Source organism: Mytilus trossulus, chromosome 3 (genome assembly GCF_036588685.1).
Source record: "Mytilus trossulus isolate FHL-02 chromosome 3, PNRI_Mtr1.1.1.hap1, whole genome shotgun sequence".
Lineage (NCBI taxonomy): Eukaryota > Metazoa > Mollusca > Bivalvia > Mytilida > Mytilidae > Mytilus > Mytilus trossulus.
Window position 1 is genome coordinate 64109943 of NC_086375.1, and position 20013 is coordinate 64129955.

Here is a 20013-nt window from a genome sequence, read left to right on the forward strand (position 1 = left end):
ACACCAGATCCGGATTTAGTGAAAAAGTATATTTAAACAAAACGCATTTGACTGACAGGTCGAACAACTGATGTTCTTTAACCCTGCTGACTGCCATTGGCGATTGCCAAATAAAATTGATCACAAGATGTAACAAAATGGATCTTAAAATAAATTTAATACTAAACAGAAAGACTTTTTAAACTTGTGGCCGGGATGTTATGCCACAAACTTACCGTGTCAATATATTATAGTACACCAGATCCGGATTTAGTGAAAAAGTATATTTAAACAAATCGCATTTGACTAACAGGTCGAACAACTGATGTTCTTTAACCCTGCTGACTGCCATTGGCGATTGCCAAATAAAATTGATCACAAGATGTAACAAAATGGATCTTAAAATAAATTTAATACTAAACAGAAAGACTTTTTAAACTTGTGGCCGCGATGTTATGCCACAAACTTACGGTGTCAATATATTATAGTACACCAGATCCGGATTTAGTGAAAAAGTATATTTAAACAAAACGCATTTGACTAACAGGTCAAACAACTGATGTTCTTTAACCCTGCTGAATGCTATAACATGATTTACAGAAGAGATGAGACTACATCTATGGAGTGTATAGTTAACTGAGTTTTGTTTTCATTTCTGATGGATTATTTCAGGTCACCCGCAAATGTATCAGCAACCAAAAATATTACCTTTGTGGAAAGAAAAGAATATTCAAGTAAGAAATAAAGTTATGATTTTCAAAGACAAGTAATCAGTTTAAACATGATAAAAGTGACATATTCCTGTAGTATTAGATTTCTTTAGAATTCAAGGAAAGAAGTAACATAGATATTTGGTAAAAAAAAAACTGTAGACAAAGTGTAGAACTTGAAAACTACACCAACAGAAATACATGAAGTACAATGAAATCACGCTCAGCATTGATGAAAATTGATGGTGATACAATTATATGCAGGTACTTATGTCATGTTTATATATATATATATTTAGAAAAAATGATAGTATTAAATGTGAAGTGGATCTAACTTTAACTATGTACAAAGTAAGGCCATAGTTATCATATTTTTAGTTTTACGAAATTTTTTGACAAAACCAATGGGTAGGAGGACGAAAAAAAAAAATTAAAAAAAAAACTGCTGCTGCTGCTGATTTTTTTTTAATACGAACCGTCAATATCAAATTATTTTTTTTTTATTTCACCAAGAGATTTTCTACTAGTGTAACAACTATTTTTTTTTCTTGACAAGGTTTGAATTGAAAATCAATGTGCAACAACTTACTAAATCACCAAGAGCATAAATTTAGATTCTTTCATGCAGTTATGAACTAAAATTTATTTTTTTTTGCATGAAAAACACTGGGTCGGAGGAGAAAAAATAAATAAAAATCAACATTTTTAATTTTTTTTTTTTTCCTATTTGGCAAAAATTAGGGTAGGAGGGTTTCGTAAAACTAAAAATAAAAAAACTACGGCCTAAATGATAAGTATCATTTGAACAAACAATACAGAAAGCAATAATTTTATTTTTCGTGTTGAAGATGGTCTGTATGATGAGGTATCTGTGGGTACCTTAAGAAACCAAATAATTTTGAAAAACGTGACCACGGCAGCATACGACGACATTCATGATTAAAAAATATAATGATTTTCCAATCATTTAGATATAAATATAGCCATATGTTATCCGTTAACTTAAACTCGTTTACTAGACGTCTTTTTTCGATATTAGGCACCCTACTATTATTATAGTTTTGCCAAGTAAGTAAAATTAACTATGTTAAAATTCTAATTTTTATTTAGCTTATCTTTTTATTATAATATAATAATAAAATCACTATTATGATAGCGTCTTTTTTAAACAACGGTCATACCATATGAAGAGTTTAGAAGTATTAAAAGTAAACTGTAACAGAGTGTTAATTACCCCGACCATATGAGTACATACTCATATGGTCATGACCATACGCATATGGTCCAAATACTCATATGGTCCAGAACAGGTACATGACAATGTATTAGTTTTATAATTCAAATACTATGTAAAAATTAAATGTTGTTGTCATAGTTAGTTTTCATCGCTAGTTACATTCTTGCATGTAGGCTTGAGGTGATATTTACTTCCACACGGTATCATAGCTTTTTTGCATTTGCAAGTCTTGGTTGTGCACGATCCTTTAAATTTACACTTTTTGTTTGCAAGTGGAAAGCTAGTCTATTTGTAGCTGCATACAGTGATACCGAGGTCTTGGGCCATTCCGATATGTCTACGGTGTTTTTAAGAAGCTATAGATCTCAAATGTCGTAACATGACTGCAATACACCGCATTCACAAAACAACTTAAATAAACTATGTTACTTGCCAGTGACTTCTTGTGTAACAGTTCATTAAGAAAATTTTGGAATTTATTTTTCTATGTGACATATGGCCATTCACTCATAATAACGAATTGGTAATGACCATCGGTAATGACCATCGGTATAAAATGTTTGATTATAGATTTGTCAAGTAAGTTAAGTTATAAACTATGTGAGACTTTTAATTTTTATTTAGCTAATCTTTTTATTATAATATAATAATAAAATCACCTTTATGATAGCGACTTTTTAATGAACGGTCATACCATATGAAGAGCTTAAAAGTTTTAAAAGTAAACTGTAACAGATTGTTAATTATCCGACCATATGCGTACGGTAGGACTATACGTGTATGGACGGACCATATGAGTATATACCCATATGGTCATGACCATACGCGTATGGTCCAAATACTCATATGGTCCGGAACATAACCATCATTGGTTTTATTTAGATAAAGTTTTTGTATTATTGAAACTTTTATAATGGTATTTAAGAAAAAGCTATACCTACATATGTATATGGTCCAAATACCCGTTGATAACCAAACAGGTATTATACTCATATGGTCTGACTATATGCGTACAGTCGGACCTGATATGAGTATATGCATATAGTCATGCCATACGCATATGGTCCAAATACTCATATGGTGCGGAACACATTCATAGTACAGACTTTCATATTATAAATGCAATCATAAGTAAATCAGACAAGATATTTCAGTGTAGGCACTCTTTTAGTTCCATATATTTAATCAATATTAGTGGTGAAAAAAATAATACATGTAGTCTATAAATTTAATCAATATACATTTTTTATTTCAGGTACATCATTAACTAATGCTTCAATTGTTGTACTAATTACTACATTTATTGGTAAGTAATCAGTTTTTAGAGTGTGACAGGTCTGTTAAAATTGATTTCCTATGAACACATCTTAGCTTATTAGTTTTCCAAACTTTTTTCTTCATGCTTGAAGATATTGATTTGATATTTGATGTACTAGTATTATTTTATCAAGTTACAAGTCAAGTTCAAACTTTGCCTTTTTGTTACATAATAATCTTTCCAAAAATTTATCAATACAGTAAAACTTTTGGAAATTTACATGAACAATGTTTTCTTTAATATGTTCTCTTATATACTTTGGAATTTTTGCAATGAGACCATAATACTTTTGAAAAATTAGTTGTTTGAAGTCTTGCCCTTTCTGATAAAAATTACAAAAATCCTTAGTCTCCATGTTTTAAGTCAAACAAAGACTGCACTCCCCTTCTCTGCCACTAAATAAAGTATGGAAATTCAACTATTAAAGATTAGATGCAAAATTTTAGATATCTAATGACAAAATATCTTGAACAGAAATTTTAGTAGTAGGCCTGGCTTTCAGTTAGAGAACTTGGAAACAGTAGAGATCCCCTTCTTTAAACCATATATATTCATGTATTGGACAATATAACAAGTCCAATGAAATATAGGGGAGTCCCCAGGGTCACACCACCCCTCCTGTTTGAGAACTTGTAAATGGTTGACATCCCCACCCCTAAACCATTTTATGTTCATGTATGGGACAATGTAACAACTCAAATGAAATAAAATGGGAGTTCCTGGGGTCACCCCACCACTTCCTGTTTGAGAACTTGTAAACTTGTATTCCTGTTTGTCATTTCAAAATGATTAGAATGACATAAGGGTCTATCTCCTTATGCATATGCATATCACTTTAACAAAACAAAACCAATGTGTACTGAACTTTGCCCAATGTCAGGCGACCATGGGAATGATGAATTATTAGAGATTTGTTTGCTGGTTACAATTATTTCTTGTTTATTATAAAATTTTATTGATGCAAAAAATACGTCTAGCTAGGTTAATAGAATTTACTTTCATTATTATGCCCCACCTACGAAAGTAGAGGGGCATTAAGTTTTCTGGTCTGTGCGTCCGTCTGTTTGTTCGTCCGTCCGTCCGTCTTTTACACTTCAGGTTAAAGTTTTTTTGTCAAGGTAGTTTTTATACGACCGCAAAATTTGAAAAATTTTCGTCGTATATTGCTATCACGTTGGCGTCGTCGTCATCCGAATACTTTTAGTTTTCGTACTCTAACTTAAGTAAAAGTCGGGAGTTTTGATCCCAATATTTTAGAAATTGGGGGCCAAAAAGGGCCCAAATAAGCATTTTCTTGTTTTTCGCACAGTAACTTTAGTAAAAGTAAATAGAAATCTATGAAATTTTGACACAAGGTTTATGACCACAAAAGGAAGGTTGGGATTGATTTTGGGAGTTTTGATTCTAATAGTTTAGGAATTAGGGGCCAAAAAGGGGTCCAAATAAGCATTTTCTTGGTTTTTTGCACCATAACTTTAGTATAAGTAAATAGAAATCTATGAAATTTAAACACAAGGTTTATGAGCATTAAAGGAAGGTTGGTATTGATTTTGGAAGTTTTGGTCCTAACAGTTTAGGAATAAGGGACCCAAAGGGTCCAAAATTAAACTTTGTTTGATTTCATCAAGAATTGAATGATTGGGGTTCTTTGATATGCTGAATCTAAATGTGTATGTAGATTCTTAAGTTTTGGTCCTGTTTTCAAATTGGTCTACATTAAAGTCCAAAGGGTCCAAAATTAAACTAAGTTTGATTTTAACAAAAAATGAATTCTTGTGGTTCTTTGATATGCTGAAAAATTCTAAATTTCATAAATAAAAAGAAAATTTCTACAAACTTTTTTTGAGAGGATTAATATTCAACAGCCTAGTGAATTGCTCTAAGAGAAAACAAAAATTTTAAGTTCATTAGAACACATTCATTCTGTGTCAGAAACCTATGCTGTGTCAACTATTTAATCACAATCCAAATTTAGAGCTGGATTCAGCTTGAAAGTTGTGTCCATACTTGCCCCAACCCTTCAGGGTTCAACCTCTGCGGTTGTATAAAGCTGTGCCCTGCGGAGCATCTGGTTGATGAAGTTGAAGTCAAATCAACTTGAAACTTAGTATACATGTTCCCTTTGATAAGATTCTAATTTTTATGCCAAATTAGAGAATTTATCCCAATTTCACCGTCTAGTAAACAAAGAAAATGATAGTGCGAGTGGGGCATCTGTGTGCTGTGGACACATTCTTGTTTTTGAATTATTTTTGGGCCTATAAAATTTTCATTTATGGGTTATTTCAAAGAAAACATAAAATATAGATTCCCGTCTTTAAACCATTTATATTCATGTACTGGACAATATAACAATCACCCTCACATTTTGGTCTCTTGTGGACAGTTTTCTCATTGCAATCATATCACATCCTTTTTAGCTCACCTGGCCCGAAGGGCCAAGTGAGCTTATGCCATCACTTTGCGTCCGTCGTCCGTCGTCGTTTGCGTCCGTCGTCCTAAACTATTTCAAGAATCTTCTCCTCTGAAACTACAAACTTGTACTACGGTACCTCAACTTGTACCGCTAACAGTCAACTGTTACCAATGTTAACTTCCTACTAGAACAACTGCAATAGACCACTTTCGAGTTCATCCGTCACCGGCAAAAACTTGTCAATTATGCACGTCTTTATGACGTCATTTACCAGATAGAGGGGGTCGCCTGTATCCCTGCACTATTTACGTTCATCAAGCATCTTAGTGATCGTCTTTGTACAGGATAAACTAGAAATAATGGTTGCTCTGTAGGTACTTACTGACAATTCCCTAATGACAGCAGTGTTGATTGTCAATTTTGAGAAATCAATTTGAGGAATAATTCGTACAATATAGAATTATAGTTTTCCAACCACTCGCTCAACATTGGAAGGGAAGTGACGACGCCCCTAAACGCACAAATTACGGTGATAAAAGCGCGTATAATTGACGAGTTTTTTCCGGTGACGGATGAACTCGAAAGTGGTCTATTATTGCTAACTTGTACCACTGCAGACTCGATCACCATTTAAAATATAAATTGATATATGCATTGCTTTTCAAAACCTTGATAAAATATTTTAATTTGCCTTAATAAAATATTTTAATTTGCCTTAATAATCAATTCATTAATTTAAATAAACATCAATGTATATTTACAAATGTTTACTGTTTGTTCTTTCAAATTAAAAAGAAAGAACGAACGCAACACTGTTATAATTTTCATAGTTACGTTTGCCTTGGTTTTTGGTTAACTGCCTACAGCGCTTACAGTGTTTTGATTATTCTTGCCAACCCTAACAAATACATTATCCCTGAAACGTACCTGCCAACTTTTCAAAATGCCCATGGGGGTTTTACATGCAAGAAAGCTCTTACAGTCCTAAAACACCATCTAGGGGGCCTTCAAATTTATCTAAATGTTGAATTTTTAGCTTCATACTTTTGAAAGCCTGTAGTGTGAAATTATCTGTTTTGTTTAAAATTGTGGACAAAATTGCTCTTTCAAAAATTCCATTTGAGAGCTTTCATGGGGGAAATCCCCAGCAAATAGTGACAGTTGGCAGGTATGCTGACATATAAACAAAAATATTCTTTTTTATGAAATGAAATGCATTATTCAATTCTTTACTACTTTGAGCAAATGATGCTCATCAGTACAAATATAATATATATGCAAATACAATATATCATAAATAAATACATAAAACATACATAACTGATATATGAATACATCCGAGAAGAACAATAATCTATATTAAGTATCGGTAACTTATAACATGTCTGTGCTACGTTTAAATGCATGGAAAAGAAATTTACAAAGGTTGCATATGTCTTTTACATTTTCTGTGCTCAACAACTGTATAAGCTTAAATGACGATGGACGCTTATAATAATATAATATACTGCCTCCTAACAACTAATTGCATTATAACAATCACACTTAAATAAAATGAAACTCGTCTTCTATTGTATTTAAAGTACAGAGAGTGCATTTTTTTTCTGATCTATTAACACCGTGATATCGTCCTGTTTCAACAAATAAGTTATGTGAAGACAATCTATTCTAGTAAGATACACTTAAAAATTCACATGTTTAGTAAGGTAAAATTGTAAACGAACATTATTTACACAGTATTTATATAAAAAACACTTTGGCGAGCCATCCAATAATTGATTCAAATATTGATTAGCTTGATCAAATATTCTAGTTTTGACAAAATACTGAAGTGTGTCATTTACAACTTAATTATCTTGGTTATATCAGAAGTCATTCAGACCCAAATTAAACAATAAATACTTCAGTTGATAAATCCAACTATTTCTGTTATTACATTGATTCTGTACCTGCTCTTTGTAACAATTTTCAAGAATACAATTATTCGTTGATAAAAGTTTAAACCAGTATCTTATAATATTATACAATCTAGAATATATCAAAGGATATCTACCAAGCGCATAATACACCATTACATTCGTTGTACATTGTTTGACACCTAAAATATTTTTGCAAAAATCTAACTGAACTTTTTCAATATGAAAGCCCCATATCTCACTGCCATAGCATAAAATACTACTTATATATGTTTCAAACAAATTAAGGTACGTAAAAACATTCAAATATAAGGATGACACTTTTGATTTCAAGGCAAATACAACTTTCCTGCCTTGCTCAGCTAATTGTTTTTTGAGTTTTTAAAAAATTCCGTAATAATTCAACAGAATACCTAGAAATAACAAAATTCATCAACAATGTCAATATCACTACGATCAAAATACCACTTTTCTTCAATCCTCACATTACCACCATTTCTAAATACCATAATTTTTGTTTTAGCATTGTTCACAGTAAAACCCCATTTTTGAGTGTACAATAAAAGTGTGTCCAACATATCTTGTAAACCTTTTACAGAATCAGAAAATAGTATCATATCATCGGCATACATAAGTAAAAATAGAGACAATTCCTGTACTTCATACGGTACATTTCCGTTATTTAAAAATTCCTTTTCAAAATCGTTCATGTACAATGAATAAAGGATTGGAGAGAGAACTTCCACTTGCATTAAGCCAACTGTACTCCTGAACTGCTCTGAATAAAAGCCATCAATTTGTACACATGATTTGACATTTGAATACATTGATTTTAGTAACGATAAAAGTTTCCCTTTATACCAATTTTTGACAATTTCAACCATAAATTCAGTCTACATATTGTATCAAACAATTCTTACTGGAGAGTGTTTTTAGCTCACCTGCCGGAAAGGCCAAGTGAGCTTTTCCCATCACTTGGCGTCCGGCGTCCGTCGTCGTTAACTTTTACAAAAATCTTCTCCTCTGAAACTACTTGGCCAAATTAAACCAAAGTCGGCCACAATCATCATTGATGTATCTAGTTTAAAGTTTGTGTTTAATTACCCGGCCAACCATCCAAGATGGCCATCATGGCTAAAAATAGAACATAGGGGTAAAATGCAGTTTTCGGCTTATAACTCAAAAACCAAAGCATATAGAGCAAATCTGACAAGGGGTAAAATTGTTTATCAGGTCAAGATCTATCTGCCCTGAAATTTTCAGATGAATCAGACAAACCCTTGTTGGGTTGCTGCCCCTAAATTGGTAATTTTAAGGAAATTTTACTGTTTTTGGTTATTATCTTGAATATTATTATAGATGGAGATAAACTGTAAACAGCAATAATGTTCAGCAAAGTAAGATTTACAAATAAGTCAACATGACCAAAATGGTCAGTTGACCCCTTTAGGAGTTATTGCCCTTTATAGTCAATTTTTAACCATTTTTCGTAAATATCCATGATCTTTTACAAAAATCTTCTCCTCTGAAACTACCGGGCCAAATTAATCCAAACTTGGCCACAATCATCATTGATGTATTTAGTTTAAAGTTTGTGTTTAATTACCCGGCCAACCATGCAAGATGGCCACCATGGCTAAAAATAGAACATAGGGGTAAAATGCAGTTTTCGGCTTATAACTCAAAAACCAAAGCATTTAGAGCAAATCTGATTTGGGGAAAATTTAAGGACATTTTACTGTTTTTGGTTATTATCTTGAAAATTATTATAGATGGAGATAAACTGTAAACAGCAATAATGTACAGCAATTTAAGACTCAAAAATAAGTCAAATGACCAAAATGGTCAATTGACCCCCTAAGAAGTTATTGTCCTTTACAATCAATTTTTAACAATTTTCATAAAATTTGTAAATTTTTACTAACATTTTCCACTGAAACTACACGGACAAGTTCATTATAGATAGAGATAATTGTAAGCAGCAAGAATGTTCAGTAAAGTAAGATGTACAAACACATCACAATCACCTAAACACAATTTTGTCATGAACTGTCTGCTTCCTTTGTTTAATTCACATATACCAAGGTGAGCGACACAGGCTCTTTAGAGCCTCTAGTTTGAATGACAGTTAATAAACTAAACATTGCATCAACTGTACTGCTGCCCGGTGGAAATTCAAACTGTGCATCAGTTATAATGTCATAGGTATCGGACCAATGTTATAATCTCATATTCATAATGGACGTGAACAATTTGGCCAAATTACTAACCAAACTTATGCCGCGATAGTTTACAGGATCAGACGGATTGCCTTTTTATCTCACCTGGCCCTAAGGGCCAAGTGAGCTTTTCTCATCACTTGGCGTCCGTCGTCGTTAACTTTTACAAAAATCTTCTCCTCTGAAACTGCTGGGCCAAATTAATCTTAACTTGGCCATAATCATTATTGGGGTATCTAGTTTATAAATTGTGTGACGTGACCCAGCCAACCAACCAAGATGGCCTCCACGGCTAAAAATAGAACATAGGGGTAAAATGCAGTTTTTGGCTTACAACTCAAAAACCAAAGCATTTAGAGCAAATCTGCCAAGGGGTAAAATTATTCATCAGGTCAAGATCTATCTGCCCTGAAATTTTCAGATGAATCAGACAAACCATTGTTGGGTTGCTGCCCCTAAATTGGTAATTTTAAGGAAATTTTACTGTTTTTGGTTATTATCTTGAATATTATTATAGATAGAGATAAACTATAAAAAGCAATAATGTTCAGCAAAGTAAGACCTACAAATAAGTTAACATGACCGAAACGGTCAAATGACCCCTGTAGGAGTTATTGCCCTTTATAGTCAATTTTTAACCATTTTAAGCTCACCTGGCCCGAAGTGCCAAGTGAGCTTATGCCATCACTTGGCGTCCGTCGTCTGTCGTCGTAAACTATTTCAAGAATCTTCTCCTCTGAAACTACTGGGCCTAATACTTCCAAACTTTAACTGAATGTTCCTTAGGGTATCTAGTTTATAAATTGTACCCGAAGTTTTGATCTATCAACAAACATGGTTGCCATTGCTAAAAATAGAACATAGGGGTCAAATGCAGTTTTTGGCTTATAACTCAAAAACCAAAGCATTTAGAGCAAATCTGACAAGGGGTAATATTGTTTATCAGGTCAAGATCTATCTGCCCTGAAATTTTCAGATGAATCAGACAACCCGTTGTTGGATTGCTGCCCCTGAATTGGTAATTTTAAGGAAATTTTGCTGTTTTTGGTTATTATCTTGAATATTATTATAGATAGAGATAAACTGTAAACAGCAATAATGTTCAGCAAAGTAAGATTTACAAATAAGTCAACATGACCGAAATGGTCAGTTGACCCCTTTAGGAGTAATGGCCCTTTATAGTCAATTTTTAACCATTTTTCGTAAATCTTGGTAATCTTTTACAAAAATCTTCTCCTCTGAAACTACTGGGCCAAATACTTCCATACTTTAACTGAATGTTCCTTAGGGTATCTAGTTTATAAATTGTATCCGAAGTTTTGATCTATCGACAAACATGGTCACCATTGCTAAAAATAGAACATAGGTGTCAAATGCAGTTTTTGGCTTATAACTCAAAAACCAAAGCATTTAGAGCAAATCTGACCTGGGGTTACATTGTTTATCAGGTCAAGATCTACAATGTATCTGCCCTGAAATTTTCAGATGAATCAGACTACCTGTTGTTGGGTTGCTGCCCCTGAATTGATAATTTTAAGGAAATTTTGCTGTTTTTGTTTATTATCTTGAATATAATTATAGATAGAAATAAACTGTAAACAGCAATAATGTTCAGCAAAGTAAGATCTACAAATAAGTCAATATGACCAAAATTGTCAATTGACCCCTTAAGGAGTTATTGCCCTTTAAAGACTTTTTTCACAATTTGTTCATCATGTTGACTTACTTTAAAAAATCTTCTCCTTTGAAACTGCTGTATCAATTCCAGCCAAACTTAGGCTAAATGAGTTTCAGAGTATCTAGTATAAATTTTATATTTTATTTCCTTGTATGTCAAGAAACATAGCTTTTATGGCTAAAATAGAACATAGGAGAAAATGATTATTTTTTTTGGCTTTTGAAGAAAATAGGACGATCCAAAGAACATTTAAATAAATTGAAAAGCCAAAATAATCATTGATGAGAGATTTAACCAAAAGAATTAAGGTGAGCGATTCAGGCTCTTGAGAGCCTCTTGTTTGTAGATCTTAGTAATCTTTTACAAAAATCTTCTCCTCTGAAACAACTTGGCCAAATCAAACCAAACTTGGCCACAACTATCATTGGGGTATCTAGTTTAAAAACTGTGTGGCGTGACCCGGCCAACCACCCAAGATGGCCGCCACAACTAAAAATAGAACATATGGGTAAAATTCAGTTTTTGGCTTATAACTCAAAAACCAAAGCATTTAAAGCAAATCTGACATGAAGTAAAATTGTTTATTAAGTAAAAATATATCTGCCCTGAACTTTTCAGATGAATCAGACAACCTGTTGTTGGGTTGCTGTCCCTGAACTGGTAATTTTAAGGAAATTTTGCTGTTTTCGGTTATTATCTTGAATATTATTATAGATAGAGATAAACTTTAAAATACAATAAATGTTGGCAAAGTAAGATCTATAAATAAGTCAACATGACCAAAATTGTCAGTTGACCCCTTTAAGAGTTATTGCCCTTAATAGTCAAGTTTTAACCATTTTTTCGTAAATCTTAGTAATCTTTTACAAAAATCTTCTCTGAAACTACTGGGCCAAGTTAATTATAGATAGAGATAATTGTAAGCAGCTAGAATGTTCAGTAAAGTAAGATGAACAAACACATCACCATCACCAAAACACAATTTTGTCATGAATCCATCTATGTCCTTTGTTTAATATTCACAAAAACCAAGGTGAGCGACACAGGCTCTTTAGAGCCTCTTGTTTAAAAACTGGGACAAGTATCGCAACTGTCCATGTTGTCGGAAAGTAACCAGAAAACAATACCCTGTTGAACATTTCCTTTAAGAACTGTACTAGCACATCCTTAGATTCAATTAACATTTCGTTCAGAATCCCGTCAATTCCATGACTTCTCCCAGGTTTCAATTTGGAAATACACTTCTAAATTTCGTCCTGCGTGATAACACAGTCAAGTTCTTCTTATGTAGTGTCTTGTGTACTCTGTGTGTCATGGACTATTGGAGTGTTACTTGATGATAACTCTTTAAAATGTTCAAAAAATGACTAAAGGGGGACTTCTGTATTATTAGCGCGCTTCTTTTGGAACATTATAAATGAAAAACACTAACATCATTGATAACACGTGTTGTGAAAAAATAAATTCTGAAATAATCTGTTTCTCTAGAAATAGACAAATCGATCATAACTGACCTTGAAATGTTGTTTGAGCAAATAATTTTGCGAAGTGAAACCTGTGTTAAAAATGCATTACAATAAGTTTGTTTCTCTTTTTAGCTCACCTGCCCCAAAGGGCCAAGTGAGCTGTTCTCATCACTTGACGTCCGGTGTCCATCAACTTCATTGTCCGTCGTCATTAACTTTTACAAAAATCTTCTCCTCTGAAACTACTGGGCCAAATTAAACCAAACTTGGCTACAATCATCATTGGGGTATCTAGTTTAAAAAATGTGTGGAGTGAAGCGCCAAACCAACCAAGATGGCCCCCATGGCTAAAAATAGAACATAGGGTAAAAATGCAGTTTTTGGCTTATGACTTAAAAGAACCAAAGCATTTAGAGCAAATCTGACATGGGGTAAAATTGATTTTCAGGTCAAGATCTATCTGCCCTGAAATTTTGAGGTGATTCTGACAACCCGTTGTTGGGTTGCTGCCCCTGAATTGGTAATTTTAAGAAAATTTTGCTGTTTTTGGTTATTATCTTGAATATTATTATAGATAGAGATAAACTGTAAACAGCAATAATGTTCAGCAAAGGAAGATTCACAAATAAGTCAAAATGACCAAAATGGTCAGTTGACCCCTTTAGGAGTTATTGCCCTTTATAGTCAATGTTTAGCCATTTTTCTTAAATCTTAGGATTTTACAAAAATCTTCTCTCTGAAAAACTGGGCTAAATTAATCCAAACTTAGTAAGAATCATCTTTTGGGTATCTAGTTGAAAAAATGTGTGGAGTGTGAATGCCATTCTAAACTCCAAATTATACACAAGAAACTAAAATTAAAAATAATACAAGACTAAAAAAAGCCAGAGGCTCCTGACTTGGGATAGGCGCCAAAATGCGGCAGGGTTAAACATAAGCCAGCCCATATGTCCCTACATATCTAACGTATTCTTATTTACTACATTTTATATCAGTCTAGTTATTTTACATGAGATATTTTGAAAGCATTGATTTAATTTAAACTGTCATGGTTTTTTTTCAGTTTCAATCTTGATTTTATGGGTATCACTTAACGTAAAAGGTTAGTATGCCATATTAACTTGATTAAAGGTATGTACAACAAAACTACAGTAATCAATTTCAAGCCAGAGAGAGGTTAAATATTAACAAACATTTTTTTTTTTATATCATCATGATCTACAATTTGTATTAGTACATTGCTGTGTGTTTATGACCTACTACCAATGTAACTGGTGCTTTTGGTCCTTCTGTTATTATAAAAAAAATGTTAGATATAAATAGGAAAAAGATGGACCACAATCAGCTATGACTGTTTAGGCCACATAAACATGCATTCTGAATTTCTGGCTAAACTCTCCATTGGATTGATATGAATGAAATAATCCCCACTGAATGTTTAGCAAATAACATTGACTCAATCTTGTTAAATATTGAATAATGGTAGATTATATAAAAAGAGCAAGAAATGACAGATTATGTATTTTATATTACAATGGTAATATTTAGGGTGAGTTTCATTTGATTTTTAAATGGCAAAATATGACAATATAAGAAAATTGTATATTAAAGGGGCATTAGCTGTAAAATTCATGTTCTCTAATTTGACTCAAATTCTGATATTAGATTTATAACAATGTATATTTCAAAAGACAGATCTAGTATGATTGGCATCATTGCCAATGAGACAACTCTCCACAAGGGACCAAAATGACACATAAATTAACAACAATAGGTCACTGTACAGCCTTAAACAATGAGCAAAGCCCATACCCCATAGTCAGCTATAAAAGGCCCTGAAATGACAATATAACACATTTATCCAGACTGTAAAAAGTCTAATGTAAACAATTTACAGAGCATGTGCCTAATTATATGTAGCTTCTTTCCATGTTTAATTAAGTATAGACGCCATCTAGTCAACTATAGAGTTGACCTGCGATGAACCCATAAGGGATTTTAACATAAACATTGATATGAAAAGATATCAAAATCGTGCAATTGGAATTTTCTAGGTCTGTTTAATTTCATTTCATATATATTATATGTTAATCATCGTTTTTTCTTGGGATGGCAATGTGTACTCTGGTACTCTCTCAGAAGGCAGAGTTCTTTAGTACAACTCGGATACTCGTTTGCCTGTTATAAATCTTGAAGATATTTCTCCTCACATTTCTGCTCACTTTAAATAGTTCTGTTGAAATATCCTCCTTGTAATACTATTCAAAATTCACTAAAGACGTAAATACGTGAATCAGCCTGAGACTTCTATTTGGTACTAGTATAATTATAAATAGTAGTCCGTTCCTTCCGAGGGGAATAGAAAAAGTAATAGGTCAACTATATTTGTTGTTAGCTGTACATGTCTGCCTGGCATGGTTCATCTGACCTTGACCAAATTTTCATGGTTCATTGATCAATGTTTAGATTTCTTGGTTAGAGTTAATTAAGTTTATGTGACAGTTGTAATAAAACTTTATATTTGGGACCATCAACATAATATCAATGATCAGTAAAGAAGGTGAAACATTTCAGTGTGTGCTGAGTTATGTTATAAAGATTAAATTTTGTGAATCCCTCACATGTAGAAAAGTTTCAAAGAAATTCGTTCCATGCCCTCCATGTGTTCAAATCTGGAACAGCCCTAATCAGAAATTATCAATATTTCAATATTTTTTTCTGTTTCAGTCTTTCCGTATATCACAAAAACCAATGGAAAATCAAAGAAAGGTTGGATAATTCTTAAAAGTAATGACACACCAGAAACTTACCATGTGGTCGAAGGAGATGATTTTACCATTGAATGTGAAATGAAGAATAGATTTTTAAAAAAATGTGTACAGTGGCAGATAAATGAGTGTTACATACAGACAGAAATTGACAAATACATACTAAATGATTCTAAGTTGTCACTAACAATCAAAAATCTTTCTAAAGATGATACAGGAACTTACAAATGCATTGTTTCCAACTGGTTCGGACTCAACAACACATCTATTGACAGATGTACAAATTATTTATCTGCTTTACACAGATGGATGACATGGGTACATATGTTACATGAATTCAAGGCATGTAGAAAGGAAGATGAGAATGGTATAACTGTAACTGTTCATGGTAAGTACATTTGTCTCCCCTTCAACAAAGGCAGACATTCTGTGTAAATGCACTTAACAAAAGATATAGATATGTTTTCACCAATTTACAAACTAGCCGGTATTATTTCTGCTGTAGCTACTTTCTGTCTATTTAAACCAGTATTAAAGAACATAATCGTTTCACTATGAAAATATGGAACTCAGTTTTCAAACAAAGGAATCAGTGCTATCAAAATGAACGTTTTTCATAAAAGAAATAACATTAATTCTGCTTTAATTTCAAAATTAGTCTGTTATTATTATCTATTAATTAGTAAAGTATCTACACAAAAAAAATAATAAAATAAAATTTAAACACCCTTCGACATGTGAATGTTCCAACTATCCATACAGTTCTTTCATAAGTTTGCGTCCAATTTGACGAAACGTGAAAGGGTTAATAGATCTGAAAATTTGAAAAGAAACTTGCATTTTCAAAAAGAATAGAGGCTACCTTAAAAACTTAGACTTAGAACTAAGGAACTCTTAAAAAATGTCAGTTTCTTTTCAACAGGTTTCAGATCTTTAAGGGGTGTAACTTAGTTTATACTCAACATGTTTAAAACTCATCAATTTCTTGTACACAGCTGCCATCAGTTCTCATAAACTCTTGACAACCACCTTGGTGTAGCTGTGGATATGATGTGCTCAATTGTTTTAGAACAAAATTTGGGATGTTCAGGCAGATAATGTCTTTTTCTTTGACTTTTCTTTCTGATTTCTCTAGGTATTGTTAGTGAATCTGTACTTTTGCTACATGACTGGACAATTTTCTGCAAGTTTGCAACTTTTTTAGCTTGTGTCAATTTTCTTCTTCTCTTTTGTTGTCACTTTCTCTGTTTTGTTTTCTTTTCTGCATATATGTGTTTTAATTCCGGTCAAAATCTTTTAAATTAAGTGTTACATTGTTTTGTTTTCTTTGTTCTTTCTTTGTTTATATTTGTCTAGATTGTCCTTCAGATTTTGATGCTCTCAGTGTTTTTCTCAATTTCTACTCCTCAAAGTTGAAGTTTGTATGCACTTATAGCCTGTATGATTTATTCTAAATTTTGTATCTTTCCCATCTTTCATTCATTGAATGGTTATGTCTTAAAATTGAACTCAATATGTGCTAAATGGATATAGGAAGATGTGGTGTGAGTGCCAATGAGACAACTCTCCGTCTCCATCCAAATAACAAGTTATAAAAGTAAACCATTATAGATCAATATACGGCCTTCAACACAGAGCCTTGGTTATAAAATGATTTGTTATGGTAAATCCATGTCAGGAGTGCAACACAAGTTATAGTTTGTTATAACAAGCTGAAGGACACCTCCAGGTGCTGGTATTTCTCGCTACATTGAAGACCTGTTGGTGACCTTCTGCTGTTGTTTTTTTGGTTTTTAAGCAGTTAAGCTGCTTTATGCGAGCACCCTAGATTTATGTTCTACCCAATAAATGCTGAAATATGTGCCACTTTTATTATCTGGCTGGCTATCATGTTATTTATAACTTATTGGACACTTTTTTCATACTTTTTATTCCGGAATAAAAAAAAATATTACCATAAAAACGTTAAATGGTCGTCGATTTTCCCAAAAGTTTTGAAGTTGCACATAGGAAGTAGTGCTCGATAGAAATCCTTCTATAGTTCATTATCCCCTGTGCTGTTGACTAAGATGTCAAAAATCAATTGTATGAAATATTTGATCGCCGAAAATCTATAAAGATGAGTCGTTTACATCTCCCATATGGCAAAAGTCGTTGGAATATTGTTGGTCTTCGATACGTATTACATACGTCAGTAGTCTTTTAATCAGCTGATATAAGTTGGGGTCAATTTCAAATTACACAGAAGACGATATTTACGTACCTTTTAAATTGGGAGAATTCTGATGATACAAAGCAACTTCCGAAGCAAGGTTGTCGGATCTCCGAACTTTCCCGAGGTCTTGCGTTTAACACGTGCTTTGATTAAGCTCAATTTGCTTCAATGAAGATTTTGACTCAAACTTTAACAACTGTTCTCTAACAAGGACGGCATTATTTAACTTCAAAGCATATTTTGTAAAGTATTTAAAAGTCTGAATCTATGATGCGTATCGCACCGTAATAGTTTTTGATTTACAAGGACTCTTCCATTTCCGGTACCGTAAAATACGACTTTTTATATGTTTCTTTTTAAGATTTTTCACATTTAACACTCGTTAAGTGTTATTGATTCAATTCTATGCTGTTCTTTTAGCAACTTTCTGCTGGCAAATGATTTCCCCATGAAAATAATATGGAAAAAAAATTGCATGATACGATAAAAAGGTAACGACCAATGAGGCTCGAGAAACGTTAAATATGTTTTCAACCTAACAAGTTCCTACTATAACAGTTATTGAAAGTTTAAATAATTTTTTTTTTATTATGATATTATTAATGGAAGACAGTTAAACCGTAATCAAGATATTTTAATTCAGTTATAATTTGAGACATACATAAAATTGAGAGTGAAAATGGGGAATGTGTCATAGAGACAATAACCATATCTTAGAGCAGACAACAAATGAAGGAAACCAATGGATCTTTAATGCAGGGAGAAACTCCTACACCCAAATGATTGCTTTTGCTGACCCCTTGACATAAAACCAAAAATGTAAACTATTTCAGCTAGTCACTTGTTCATGTTGTTCCAGTTGAAATTTTAAACCAGAGGAAGAACAAAGTAACTACAATGTAGTTAATAAGTTCCGGAGAGTCAGCTAGTTAGTTCTTTCCGTCTGGAACTTTCCACAAACGCAACAGAAGAGCATTTACAATAACTTGGACATCATATCATCATACTAAAATCAGAAGTATACACAAGAAATTAATAAAATTTAGACATGAAAAAAAAGTACAAAAAAATTATGAAAAATAATTATGATATACAGCTACAACCACCACATTAGTGGGCCCTCACTGTGGACAGGTACATACAGAATGTGACGGCTTAAACATCTTAACTGGCACAAAACTCTCCCCTTACATAGGACAGTGCATGTGTATAATCTCAAGACATTGAATCTTATAAATATAAATTGGAAATAACTTTTGAAAGTGATAGGATTAATTGCATAACATAAACATTACTGTACAAGCATTATTTGGTACTTTAGAAATAGCTGAGAACAATGCCTGAGATAAATATTTTGACTAATTCTTTACACTATTCATCTGAACGTGGCCAAGGTTGCCTTTGGGTTTTGATTAACTGCCTTTAGCACCCTTTGGTGCTTTGATTTTTTCTATGGTCGATTTTGTTGTCTCTTTGACACATTCCCCATTTCCATTCTCAATTTTATAATAATTTATTAAAGTCATATGAAACGAGTGAGTGGTAAAAAATAAGGTTTATCTAATTCTTGAACCAATGCATGTATATATCATAAACTTAGTTCCCTGTGCACGATTTTATCATTATTTATGCAAATACATGTATATCGTTTAATCCTCAATTTTTTTTTCTATAGTAGGGGATTCAATATGCTGCAGGGGGTCAAAATACCATGGCTAAGTAAAATTTTCAAGATATCTTTTCAAGCATGTTAAATACATACAAACTACTTGTTGGAGTATTATAACTATGTTAAGGAGTTAGAATCGCTAGAATTTTTTAAATTTAAAGTCTATGGTAGGGGGTTCAATATACCGCAGGGGGGTAAAAATACCATGGAATTTTTGTTCTTTTCCTAATATCTTTTCCAGCATGTTAAATACAAATCAACTTCTTATTGGAGTGTTATAACTATGTAAAGCAGTTTGAAAAGCTAAAATTTTTGAAATTCAAGTTCTATAGTAGGGGGTTCAACATACCGAGGGGGTTCAAAATACCATGGCTAAGTAAACTTTTCAAAATATCTTTTCCAGCATGTTAAATACATACAAA

At 32.7% G+C, this 20013-nt stretch overlaps 1 protein-coding gene and 1 long non-coding RNA gene across 2 annotated transcripts in view; both read left to right on the forward strand.

Moving 5' to 3' along the window:
* Window positions 1-658: 658 nt before the first annotated feature.
* LOC134712100 (uncharacterized) lies at window positions 659-14041 on the forward strand. The gene is made up of 3 exons (XR_010106256.1): window positions 659-713; window positions 3182-3232; window positions 14003-14041. It is a non-coding gene; the product is annotated as an uncharacterized LOC134712100 (long non-coding RNA).
* A 377-nt stretch (window positions 14042-14418) lies between these two features.
* LOC134710945 (uncharacterized) overlaps window positions 14419-20013 on the forward strand; it is a 62363-nt gene continuing 56768 nt past the window's right edge. The window contains exons 1-2 of the mRNA XM_063571364.1: window positions 14419-14476; window positions 15667-16095. Coding sequence (XP_063427434.1) covers window positions 14419-14476; window positions 15667-16095 — 487 coding nt within the window. The remainder of the gene's footprint in view (window positions 14477-15666; window positions 16096-20013) is intronic.